The sequence below is a fragment of the Crocuta crocuta genome, unplaced genomic scaffold, assembly GCF_008692635.1.
Source record: "Crocuta crocuta isolate KB4526 unplaced genomic scaffold, BGI_CrCroc_1.0 scaffold77, whole genome shotgun sequence".
Taxonomy (NCBI): Eukaryota; Metazoa; Chordata; class Mammalia; order Carnivora; family Hyaenidae; genus Crocuta; species Crocuta crocuta.
Genome location: NW_027532172.1, coordinates 4,140,473 through 4,153,811, shown reverse-complemented (window position 1 = coordinate 4,153,811; position 13,339 = coordinate 4,140,473). Strand labels below are relative to the sequence as shown.

At 44.7% G+C, this 13,339-nt stretch overlaps 1 protein-coding gene across 1 annotated transcript in view; it reads left to right on the top strand.

Annotated features, from left to right (window-relative positions):
- Positions 1–13,339, top strand: part of LRRC2 (leucine rich repeat containing 2) — a 31,950-nt gene that overhangs the window by 15,284 nt on the left and 3,327 nt on the right. Inside the window, exons 3-8 of the mRNA XM_077777257.1 lie at positions 2,227–2,434; positions 5,342–5,498; positions 6,233–6,369; positions 6,584–6,729; positions 8,274–8,429; positions 13,160–13,296. Of these exons, the coding sequence (XP_077633383.1) occupies positions 2,227–2,434; positions 5,342–5,498; positions 6,233–6,369; positions 6,584–6,729; positions 8,274–8,429; positions 13,160–13,296 (941 nt within the window). The remainder of the gene's footprint in view (positions 1–2,226; positions 2,435–5,341; positions 5,499–6,232; positions 6,370–6,583; positions 6,730–8,273; positions 8,430–13,159; positions 13,297–13,339) is intronic.

Below are 13,339 nucleotides of genomic sequence, written 5' to 3'. Positions count from 1 at the left end.
GAGGGAGACACAGAATCTGAAGCAGGCTCCAGGCTCTGAGCTGTCAGCACAGAACCTGATGCGGGACTCAAACTCAGGAACCGCGAGATCATGACCTGAGCTGCAGTCGGACACTTAAGCGACTGAGTCACCCAGGCTCCCCAACACTGAGATGCATTCATGTTGTAGTGTGTATCAATAGTTCATTTCTTTTTCTTGCCAAGAACTATTCCATTGTATGGATAAACGAGTCTGTCCATCCATTCACCTGTGAAGGTGTATATGGGTTGTTTTTGGTTTGGGGCTATAAAGCTAATATGTGCATATGCCCATGTCTTTGTATGGATATATGCTTTCCTCTCTTTTATATAAATACCTAGGGCTGGAATGTCTGGGTCATATGGTACATATATGACCTTTATAAAGCCCATTGTGGGGGCACCTGGATGGCTTAGCCACTTAAGTGTCTGACTCTTGATTTCAGCTCAGGTCATGATCTCAGAGTTGTGAGACTGAGCCCCTGTGTCAGGCTCTGTGCTGGGCATGGAGCCTGCTTAAGCCTCTCTCCCCCTCTGCCCCTCACCCTGCTTCCTGCACACACGTACCCTTTCCTCACCCCCCACCCCGCCAAAAAAATCCATTGAGATCTTGAGGGTTGGTGGCTAGCAGGGTCTGGCTGTGTCCCCAACCACTCACCCCCACATGTGGCACTCCTGGGAAATAGCTGATATTTATTAAAAAAATTTTTTAATGTTTACTATTTTTGACAGAGAGACAGACAGAGACAGAGCATGAGCAGGGGAGGGACAAAGAGAGAGTGAGACACAGAATCCAAGGCAGGCTCCAGGCTCTGAGCTGTCAGCATGGAGCCTGATGCAGGGCTCAAACCCATGAGCAGTGAGATCATGACCTGGGCCAAAGTCGGGTGCTTAACTGACCAAGCTACCCAGGTGCCCTGGGAATTATTGACATTTAATGACACATTAGCGCTGCTACCAAGCTCTGCTAACACTTCTAACATTTGACTGGAGGAAAGACTCAGCCTATCAAGCACCTGCTAGAATGTTTCAACACATTTGATTCCTTTAAAAGCAGGGTCCCAGCTCTGAATCAGGGGTCATTTGCTGGCTCTGGGCCATCTCCACAGCTGTGGTTTCCCTACTTACTCATTCTCTAGGATTTGCACATCACGTTTAGTCAGAAGCAGGCGGTTATGATCTTACGAAGTGAGGAACTAATGCAGAATGCTTGGTGGGTCAGACAAAACCCAGGCAAGACTGAGAGCAGCTGCAACGACAGAAATGAGGAGGTGATCATGACTTTGAGCCCTGCGGGTCCCAATCCAAGGAGAGATGAGGGGAAGAGGTCTGGGCTTCCTCTCTCACCTCACCGCACCCCTGCCCAACTTTTGAAACTCCGAATGCTTCAGAGGGCACCCAACTTGTGATAAAGGTTAATCTTTAAAAAACGTGAAGTCCTCACGCTGCTGCAGATAGAACAGGAATGTGTGTTAAAATTCCATTTTTCTCATGGTTAAACAAAAGGACGAGCCGTAAGGTGTTACAACCAGGTCAAAGGAGAGTCCAGAGGACACATGCATGTGGATGGCAGGAAACTTGAAATGCATCTGCACACGGAACAGACTGTCTCCAGAGGTGGGGGAGGGCCGTCCCTCCACCGGACAGAATTGATTTGTACGCCTGTAGTCGAGCATTATTTGTGTTGCTGTCAGTTTCCTACAAGTTCACCTTGATCTCTAAGAGTTGTCAAAACCTGTCAGGTATCTCCCAAACCGGGGCTGCCTATGTAGTTCAATCAAGATGGCCTTGAATGATCAGCCTATTCTTTTTGCTCCACATTAAAAACAACAACAACAACAACAACAACAGCAGCAGCAAAACTTGGGCTAGCATCACATCGTATCAAAGTAAATTGTAATGCCCCAAATACATAGGTAAATGTGGTAGAAATTTTAGGCAGGAATTCCATCCCACCCACCTTCTCGACTTTCTAAATCAGAGTTGTTGATAATTCACATCTCCGAGGGTTTAAGTTCCCCCTATGTTCCTGCAGCAGAGGAAACCAAGCAGGAGGTTGGGGGTGTGGGGGGGGGGGTGCTGAGGGTTGGGCGGGGTGCTTAAGTCCCCCTCCGTTTCAGCTGGGAAACCGCAGTGGGAAACTGTAGCTGCTCTGGGGAGGCCAGGGCGTTCCCCGGGAGAGTGACTGTGGCTTCTGCTGCCCACGTAGGATCAAGGAAGAGTGGAATTTCGTGGCTGAGTGCAGGAGGAAGGGCATCCCCCAGGCCTCGTACTGCAAGAATGGCTTCGTAGACACCAGCGTGAGGCTTCTGGAAAAGATCGAAAGGAACTCTCTCACCAGGCAGAGTTTACTTTCTAAAGAAAGAGACAAACGGAGCAGTGCGTTTGTGTTTGAACTTTCGGGGGAGCAGTGGACGGTGAGTGCCGGATGTGTGATGTGCGCTGCTGAGCTGAGCTCAGGGCGTTGGCCTTGGCTTTGGCCTTGGCCCTGACACAGAGAGCGCTCCGCTCCTGCTTCTAGAGAGCTTTCCCATGGATGGGGAGGAGCGGGGTTTTCACATCCCTTCCTCTGTGCAAGACTGTGCTTCCTGCTGGAGAGGGCCGCAGGGTCCCCTAGGGTACCTCGGAGGCTGGCAGGGGCTGGGCCCCGGGGGAGAGGGCCCCCCCCCTGGCTGGCTCAGCCTTTAAAATGCTTAATCCTGCCATCTCTCCCCCAGATTTTTAAAATCACTTTGCCTTTAAAAAAAAAAAAATNACGCTGTCTCTCTCTCTCTCTCACCTAGAAATAAATAAAACATTTTTAAAAAATTAATGTTTATTTACTAATTTTTTTTTTTTTGAGAGAGAGAGAAAGCGGAAGAGGGGAAGAGAGAGAGGGAGATACTGAATCAGAAGCAGGCTCCAGGCTCCGAGCTGTCAGCACAGAGCCCAACGCAAGGGCCTCAAACTCACAAACCACGAGACTCACTTGCCTTTTTTTTTTTTTTTTTAAATGAAGCATGACCTTCACCTAACAACTCCCAGAGGGTGGCGACTTTGCTCAAGTGTCAGGGTGTGCAGAGCCGCAAAGGGATTTGGGCAGACCCTTCAGCTGCTTCTCCTCTGAGGTTCTGAGGCCAGGACAAAGGTGCCCCCTTTCTTTCTCCAGTGGCTTCCTTCTCCCTCCGCCCCTGACCTGCTGCTTTGCTTGGAGAGGCACCCCTAGAGCTTGCCCGTGTTCTGACGGTTCCTCGTGCAAGCAGCACCTGCGTGCGCCAGGAGAAGGTGAACTCAGGCTGTGATCCCTTTCTGGGGGCCAGGGTTCTCTGGGGCCTGCACTCCAACTCTTTTTATCCCCCCGACTTCTACTGAGGGGGCTCTGGGCCGAGAGACTAAATTTTGGGGGGCGATCCTGGGGCCGTCCTTTATTGGCCATGTGACCTGGGGCAGTTTATTCCACTTATATATTTTATCTTTTCCCCAGTAAGATGGTGTTAAAGCTTCCATCGGCCCCTCTGAGGGCTTTTGCAGGGGTGAAATGGGCAGATATTCTCATTTCTTAGTGGCACTGCCCTCTGGGAGAGGCAGGGAGAGATTATTACTGTACAACCTTAGTGTTCTTTCTCCTGAGTCCCCATCATCGAGATCAGTGGGTAGTGGGTACTCATCTGGATTTCTTTTCTTTTTTAATGTTTATTTATTTATTTTGAGAACGAGAGAGAGCAAGCAAGAGGGAACAGGGGAGAGGCAGAGAGAGAGGCAGAGAGAGAATCCCAATCAGGCTCCACTCGCGCTGTCAGTGCAGAGCCCCCTGACATGAGGCTCGAACCCACAAATCATGAGATCATGCCCAAGTGGGAGTCGGATGCTTAACTGACTGAGCCACCCAAGCATCCCACATCTGGATTTCTAATTAAATACTGCTGGTAAATCATTTCCAGTTGCTACTGGAAACATGGTCCTGGTCTTAGGGCTCAGTCCACAGGGGTTACCCAGCCCACCAGGAGGCTATCGCCTACAACGATAAGTACTTCTCAGCATCTTGACGGTTATATCCCAGAGCACTTGAGCCAGGGGAGGCGTTGGATACAGCTGGGTTCTTCTGTCACCGAGGAAATGAAAGCCCAGGGAGGTGGTGTGCCTGAAAATGGCAGAGCCTGGCCCAGAATTCAGGTTCTCTTTCCTATCATAGATTCATAAAAACATTTAGAAATTTGCCGCAGCAAACATGAGCTGTTGGTCAAGCAACTACGCAGGAAGGGAAACGTAGCACACATTTTAAAATCTAATGCACGGACAGATTTTGCTTTCAGAAGATGTTAAGTTCATGTGTTGTAAATAAATCATGTATGTCATGGCTATGGGGGGAGCCCGGCTGTTTGTGTTCACCGTGCATTTGATTTCAGTGACATCATGAATCCATAGCAGCTTTGGAATTGGGCTAACCTGCTTTTGTGAAATTAATGACAACTGCAGCATGGTTTTTTTCTGTTGTATTTTTTTTAGTTTATTTGAGGGGCGCCTGGGTGGCTCAGCCGGTTAAGTGTCCGACTTTGGCTCAGGTCATTATATCATGGCTTGTGAGTTTCAGCCCTGCATCGGGCTCTGTGCTGACAGCTCAGATTCTGATTCGGATTCTGTGTCCCCCTCTCTCTCTGCCCCTCACCTGCTTGCACTCTATTTCTGTCTCTCTCAAAACAAATGAACATTAAATTTTTTAAAAAATTATGTTTATTTATTTTGAGAGAGAGAGAGAGAGAGAGAAAGACAGAGCATGAGTTGGGGAGGGGCAGAGAGAGAGGGAGACACAGAATCTGAAGCAGGCTCCAGGCTCTGAGCTGTCAGCACAGAGCCTGACTTGGGGCTCAAAATCACAGACAGTGAGATCATGATATGAGCTGAAGTTGAACTTAACTGACTGAGCCACCCAGGTGCCTCTAAATTTTTTTTTTTAATTCAAGTTTATTGGAGAGAGAGAGAGAGAGAGAGAGAGCAAGCGGCGGGGGGGGGGCGGGCAGGGAGAGAGAGAGAATCTCAAGCAGGCTCTACATGGTCAGTGCAGAGCCTGGCTTGAGGCTCGATCCCACAAACTGTGAAACCATGACCTGAGCCGAACTCAAGAGTCAGACGCTTAACTGACTGAGCCACCCAGGTGCCCCTACAGAGTCTTAAAAGTGGCTTCACACAGCAGCTGTTGAGCTGGCGAAGGGCGGGCCTAGCACTCTCACGCGTGCTCTCTCATCTTCTACATTGATGCCCTAATATACTTGGCTTTGTACACGCTGCCCCTCTGCTCCAAGATGTTGAGGAACTGGTTGTGACTGATGTAATTCATTTTATTTTAGGAGCTCCCTGACTCGTTGAAGGAGCAGACACACCTGAAAGAGTGGCATATCAGCAATACCCTGATTCAAATCATTCCTACCTATATCGAGCTGTTTCAAGCCATGAGAATTCTGGATCTGCCAAAAAACCAAATCTCTCGTCTTCCAGCTGAAATTGGTATGTTCCCTAGTGGGAGCCTTTGACATTCTGCTCTGGTGAGCAAGCAGCTGGCGGGCAGGCAGCACAGCGCTCCAGGAAACTGCTGGCCAGCGCTGTTTCCTGTGTCCCCAGAGCCAGTGGCTTGTTTGCAGCGCCCCCTGGGGCCACCTTCCCACCTGTGGAACTCAACACAGGCAGACGCTGGCCAGTCGCTCTGAAACTAGACGTGTCATGAGTGAATAATGCTGTGTTTAGGAACTTCGTGTTTGTCTTCTTTTAGTTTGAGAAAGACAAGCACACAATGATATGTTCATTGTAAACATAAACTACAACCAGTTGGTCCCACATATTAGTCCGTTGATGAGTTTAGTGTAGCCTGTTAGGTCATTTTGATCAACATTTTATACATTTCCATCATTTTTCTGTTCAGCTGCAGCACCTGGAAATGAAAACCGCAATGGTCATTACTGCTCCTCTTTGTCTTGGGGTGTGAGGGGTGAAGGTCTGGGGGCTGCCTGTAGTTTGATGAAGGATTAAATAGAGAGTAAGCAAAACACGCTCATCAAGGACCCACATGCTCAGGATAAAAGAGGAGCTGACATTGAATAAAGTGCTTAAAAAACAAATACAAAATTACGTTTCGTGTCTCACCCATCATCATTTATACAAATGTTTTGTATCCTTGTCTTGTTTTTGCTGTTAAAAAAACTTTAAGGGATCTACCCTGTGATGTTTATTTGCTCTGATGACAGGTTGTTTGAAGAACCTGAGAGAACTCAATGTGAGTTTCAACCATCTGAGGAGCATTCCTCCAGAACTGGGGGACTGTGAAAATCTAGAGAAACTGGATTGTTCTGGAAATCTAGAATTAACTGAGCTCCCCTTTGAAGTAAGAAAGCAATCATGTTTGCACTATGATTTACTTTTATTTGGCTGACGACATGGGATGATCTATAATGTGGGGAAGATGTTTTACAAGCTGGAGGCCATCTTTGTTATATCGCACTTTCTTGACATTTCAATCACGATACCAGCAAGTAGTCGAACTTCATTCCTGCTCTCGCAAAAGTAATTAGAGTATACATGTTGTTATTCCTTTCTAGTTAAGTAACTTGAAGCAAGTGACATTCGTAGATATCTCGGCAAACAGGTTTGCCAGTGTCCCGATCTGTGTCCTGAGGATGCCTAACTTGCAGTGGTTCGATATCAGCAACAATAGCTTGACCGATCTGCCTCAAGATATAGACAGGTAGCTACTCGCGTTCTGAAGGTGAGGTGTGTATGCATTAGTTACTAACGCCTTAAACACCGTTACCACGTTAAACACGCGTAACCCGTGAATGGTCTTCGAAATCAATGAATTTTCCAACAGTTTACCATTTCTGGGAAATGAGTCTGGTTCTTTATATAATAAGACAGTTTCCAATCTGTGCCCTACGCGTGTAAGCATATATATGTGCATTTGAACACATCTTCATTGTCTTGATGAACTTTACTTCCCTCCTCAATAGAATGGTATCATTAACTTTCTTTTGTTCCACGGAAATAGAAAAGCATGTTTATTATGTATGGAATAGAAAACTATCACTCTGTTTTTATACATATATTATATATGGAATAGGAACATACTACTCTGTTTAGAGTATCAGTAAGGATAATTTTTTTTTGGTTTCATTTATTGATTTATTATACAAAATCTTTCAAACAAAATTGATATGATTAGTAAGGTTTTTCCAATTATATCCTTGTGTGTCATGCTTAAAAAAATAATCACACTGGGGCGCCTGGCTGGCTCAGTCAGTAGAGCATGTGAGTTCTGATCTCAGTGTCATGAGTTCAAGCCCCACATTGAGTGTAGAGCTTACTTTAAAAAAAAAATTACCCTCAATCATGTAAGATTCATTCATTCATTCATTTATTCACTCGTTCATACATTCCACCAATAATATTAGGCTCCTATATGGCAGGCTCAGAGCTTAACGTGGTTTCAAATCCACAGTCTTCGTTATGCAGACATAGCAAATAGTAAGTAAGCTACATTGGCACAGAAGCCAAAACTGGCTCAGTTCTGAAGGTCACTCCTACGACCTTTCTCTTCTCCTGGTACCTATGGCATATCGGTGCTTTCCAGGTTGTGGGACTAAGTGGGAATTGTTTTAGTTTGAAACCCAAGGGGAACTCTGAAATATTTGTGGGATCAGTTAAGCTTTTGCAAGCAAATGCAAGAAAAAACTGGGGAGGGGGTCACTGAGTTAGAATAAAATGGGAAATCAGTGAAACACGGCGGGAGCGTAGTTTGCTCATTTCCTTTCATTCTGCAGGTTGCTTTCCATTTTAAAAGTAGGGAATATGATGGGAGAGGAAGGTTGTGCTTTCAAGATGTGCAGTAGGGAGTAGGTGGCCCAAATCTGTTCATTCTCAGCCCAGGTGCAGGGCAGGTCCTTTCCCATGCCCTGCTGACCCTGGGGATGCGACGGACCCTTAGAGGGCTGTGCTGGGTGCCAGGCCCCCTCTTAGCCTCATGCACGTTGTGCGATTTGCTTATCCTGCTACTCGCTTTAGGTCTTCGACTGGCAATTAAGTCAGCGAACCTTTAAAATTCATGTCACCTGGCATGACTCTATTTAAATATTTAAGTCAGTTTATTTTTACAAGGGTTACCTATGTAAGATAGGGTCACCTATATAAGATAAATGGCATAGGGATTTCATACCAGAATTTATTTGTCATTCACTTTGGTTTCTCAGTTATGAATATAATCCGTATATTCTATTCCCTTTTTCTCCTTCTTAGGCTAGAAGAATTGCAGACCTTTATCCTGTACAAGAATGAGCTGACCTATCTTCCGTATGCCTTGCTTAACCTGAAGAAGCTCGCCTTGCTAGTTGTCAGCGGGGACCGTTTGGTGGAGCTCCCCACTGCCCTGTGGGACTCGTCCACACCTTTAAAGTGAGTAGATCACAGTAGAGACAGACACAAGGTAAGGAGTGCCTAGATCCTGGGCGCCCACCGGTTTTAGGAACCAGATCAGGTGGTTCTTGTACTCTGAGGATCTGATCCCTGTTCACAGAAATTCCAATGACTTTTTATAGGATTTTGAAGGTTTTGGCCCCTGGCACAGGGAGGTAGAACTCAGAGGATTTCTGGACAAATGCTACCGCTGTTTGGAGTGTGACAGGGCATTTGTCCAGGGCTCCCTGGTCTGTTGTGGAGCGTGGAAGGTCAGTGACTCTTGAATGTTTCCTGGTTGCCTCACTCTTCTTTGATTTCCTTAGAGGTTCGTGTATACTACCCCAAACTAAGAAAAACCATCCATGTAAACATGACACAAACAGATTCCAAACTGGCTTGAGACATTGAATGGTCTTTCTTACCTTGGAAGTGGGATTGAAAAGCCCCTGCTCCACCCTCCCATGAAGCTGACTTCAGGGCGTATCCCCTTGGCTCTCAGCTAGCATGTCCTGCCAGAATTTGAGGCTTTGGGGGTCCCCCCATCACCTCTATCCTGAGCCCGTTTTGACCCATTCCTAGGAATCTTTACCTGAGGCCACTCCAGTGAGAGCCACTGCATCACTGTGTCCAGAGTTTCCATCTGCCTTGAGTACCAGTTGTTGGCTAAAACCACCATTCAGGGGGCTATTTTCCAGGGGTGTCCAATTCTGTCAGTGGTAAATGGTCACTTTCAGCCTAAATCTTCTTCATCTTCCAATCTGGGCAATAAGAGACATAGCAGACAAAAATAAACAAGTTGACAATTGTGAAGAGAGAGACTACGTTCGTTCCTGTGTAATCACAAAGTGAACAGGGACGTGACATCTTCTCCCCACTGCCCCACCATACTCTTTCCATCAGAATGGGTGTTCCCCTGTCCTTGGCTGTCTCAGGAATGTCTTCTGGATGAGAAGAGGTCCCCCGGTGAGAGGGGGGCAGGACCCATCCTTAAAGCCCCTCCCACATTCAGCCAGCTGGGAGCAGGTGTGATAGCTTCATAACCAAGGGCGGACCGGAAGGGGACTTCCGGTCAGGGTAAAACTGACCTGCGTGCAGGTAACTAAAGTTATTTCAATTGATAATAATTATAGAACTTGGAAATCTGAAAGAATGAGATGGAAGCTCTTTGAATTAATAAACGTTTAATTGAAAAAAAAACCTAGATATAAGTTTGCATGAAGACTTCTATAAATAACCTATAGAAAAATAATGGAAGAAATAATGACAGCAATAGTATTAGCCAAAAATATAAAAAACCTAAAAAAGAAGTCTAGAAAAAATGCTAGGAGAATAGCTCTTTTATATGAAGAAAACTCAAAGTGCCCACAAAGGCTATCAAAGAGGTCTTGAATATTTGGAAAGACATACTGTTTTTTCTGGATGAAAAGACTATAAACATATTAATTCTTATAAAAATTATACTTAAATGCAATATGATTCCAACCACGACCCCAGTGGGGTTTCTTTTTTTGGAACTTGAAAAAGTGATTTGAAAGTATACCTGAAAGGCAAAAAGCTAAGAATAGCAATGATAATTTTGGAAAACAAGAGTGACGGGGCAGAATTTGCCTTATTGAGAATTACAATGTGTTTAAAAGGTGTAATCATGGGGTCCCTGGGGGGCTCAGCTGGTTAAGCGTCTGACTCTTGGTTTCAGCTCAGGTCGTAATCTCACAGTTTGTGAGTTTGAGCCCCTCATCGGGCTCCATGCTGACAGTGCAGAGCCTGCTTTGGATTCTCTCTCTCTCTATATCCCTTCCCCCACCCCTCGATAAATAAATAAACTTTAAAAAACCACAGTGTAATAATCAAAATGAGGTGGTGTTAGGCAATGATTTATAGGTGAATTATTAGAACAGAATAGGTAGTACTGAAAGCGACTCTAATATATGATACAGGGATTTTCATAAACCAATGAGGAAGGTATGAGTGACTTAATATGCCATTAAGAAAGTTGGCTTTCTTAGGGAAAGACAAAGTCTGTTCGTCACTTTATAGCATAAGACAGCTTAAGGCATATAGCCATGTATATGTTGTATATTGTGTATAGTATGTAGGAAGACATATAGATAAAGTCACAGATTAAATATAAAAAGAAAACTATCAAAGGAGTAAGAAATGCCATGTTAATGATGGTAGACTGACCGTGTATTTGACACCTATCCTCTTGAGACCCCACTGAGATGAGGAAAACAATAAAACCTACAATCCACAATGATCAAGACAGTGGGAGAAGGCTTTCCCAGAATGAGAGATATTAACACAACTTTGGGAGAGATACAGCAGACAGAACAATGGTGACTGATAAAACTTGTATGAAATAGGCTCAAGTTCAGAGATCAAACCAAGAAATTGAGTCCGTTTGCCCGGGAGAACTCCACAGAAGCTTGAGGTCAGAAATTCAACGTCTGTATTGGAGCAGACTGAGACACGGTACTAAAAATAAAGAAAAATTTCATGTAAACAGATGACTCCCCACCTTCCAATCTCCTCCTTGATTCCATCGGGCAGACCACTCACCCCCAGCAGTCTGGCCCCCTGACCCAAAGTCTGAGGTTTCCTCTAGGGTGGCCCTGGGGGAAAGACCCCAGAGTTCTGTGTTTGGAGGCTTCCCCAGGGGGAGGGGGTGGCAGCCACGGTGGAGCTGGCCCCTGGGCAAGTGCTGTCCAAATGTGCAGGTACCCAGCTCGTACTGTGTGGTCTCAGCCCCAGATATGAAGGCATCACCAAGCCTTCCCAGATAATTGTCACAAGAATATGAGTTTTTCAACTTGAGAATCAAATAGCAGGCAAGATAGAAAAGTTAAATATGGTTTTGGATCAGATTGCGGATGGCGTTGGTGCTAACAAGGCAAAAGTAAAAGTATGTTTGTCTGTGATGTGCTTTGAATGCCTCAAAAAATAAGATGGCTTGATGAGTAGACAGGAGTGGACAGACGGATGGGTATGTGACAAGGTAGGGGAAGTAAAATCTTAAATGTGGAACATAGGCAGTGGGTATGGGGATGTTCACTGTAAAATTTTTTTGACTTTTCTGAATGTTGGAAAATTTTTGTAATAGGATGTTGAAAAAGTAAAAGTATAGATCATAAAAATTGGGAGGTGCGAGGGTCGGGGAACTGAAGAGAAGAAAGACCTTCACATGATTCAATAACGTTGAAGTGTTGGTCCTGCATAAAAGAGATTTCCAGGAGGTTAATAATGTAAAAATAATGATTGACTGATGAAAGAGATTGTCTCTGGGATCTGAGAGACAGAGGTAGGGTAAGAGACCATGGCTTTAAATACAAAGTATCTTTGTGCTAATCAAATTTTAAAATAATACAAGGGCACCTAGGTGGCTCATTTGATTAAACGTCTGACTCTTGATTCAGCTCAGGTCATGATCTCACAGTTCATGGGATCCAGCCCCTGTGTTGGGCTCTGCATTGATGGCAGGAGCCTGCTTGGGATTTTCTCTCTCTCTCTCTCTCTTCCCCTCTGCTCATGTTCTCTTTCTCTTTCAAAATGAATAAATAAACATAAAAAAACTATAATACAGACAGTGATTACTTTGATAAAACATTGAAGAGTGATAAAATATAGGCTTATTTATTTATTTATTGATAGGGAAGGGTGATAAAAATTAATTCAATGAAAGAGCTTGCAAAGGAAAAGTTAAATAGATCTATCTACGTAGAAATTACAACTTTGTTGCTCTCTCCACGTTTAGACATTAAATAAAATGAAAAGGAAGATGAACTAAGGAATATATGTACTGAAATAGGACAGATGGATGACTCTGTCTTTCATGTTTATAGAACTTCTACAAACCAATGACAACAGCTAACACCCAACCCGACAGGGCCCACAGACCAAACACTATTCAAGGGATTTCCTTTTTTTTTTTTTGTTTCTTGTATTTTTAAACTTAAAAACATTTTTTAAATGTTTATTTTTGAGAGGGAGAGAGAGTGTGTGTGTGCAGGTGGGGGTGGGGCGGAGAGAGAGGGAGACACAGAATCCAAAGCAGGCTCCAGGCTCTGCACTGTCAGCACAGAGCCCAAGGGGGGCTTGAACCCACAAACTGTGAGATCATGACCTGAGCCAAAGTCAGATGCTTAACCAAATGAGCCCTACTCGGCACCCTGAGCAATTTCCTGTTTTGAATTAAAATAATAACATCAACTTTCACATCAAAACATCTTTCACAACTATGAAGACAGATCAAATCCCATTTTAGTTTCTCTCCTCAAGCTTCTTTATCTCTGGGTAGCGGATGTCCATCTTTCTCGTTGTGGGGATTTTGTCTGTTGGGTCCTTTGTAATTTAACCCCACCTCATTTTAGAGTTTGATATCACTAACTGGGAGTAATAGCAGACCTTAGTCGGACATCATCCAGTTTAAAGGGCCTGACTGTGAGCAAGTGCTAGCGTCCATCTCACGGCCTACTGCCTGCTGTCCTCTGTGGCTAAGTAGCTCTCATTTTCCCAGCAGGCCCCCGAGCAGGATTGCTCCCATAATCGTGTGAGATCATTCCACAGGGCAGTTCCACTGGTGACGCTAATATTGTGTGGTCTGCTGTGACCTTCAAGTATAAGCAAGAACTTGCGATTCAGTACCATAAAAATTCGCTTCCTATGAGAGGAATTTTGCGGTAAAAAATGCACAGGTGAAAATGTGATATTGTCCATATTTTCTTGCATAGATTTGTAAGCCTTATGGACAATCCTATTGATAATACCCAGTGTGAAGATGGTGTGGAAGTGATGGAAAGTGAGCAAGATCGTCGACACTTTGATAAAGAATTTTTGAAAGCCTATATTGAAGATCTTAAAGAAAGAGGTACGTTGATCATCTTTAAAATTCTTTTAAATGAATGTACAGA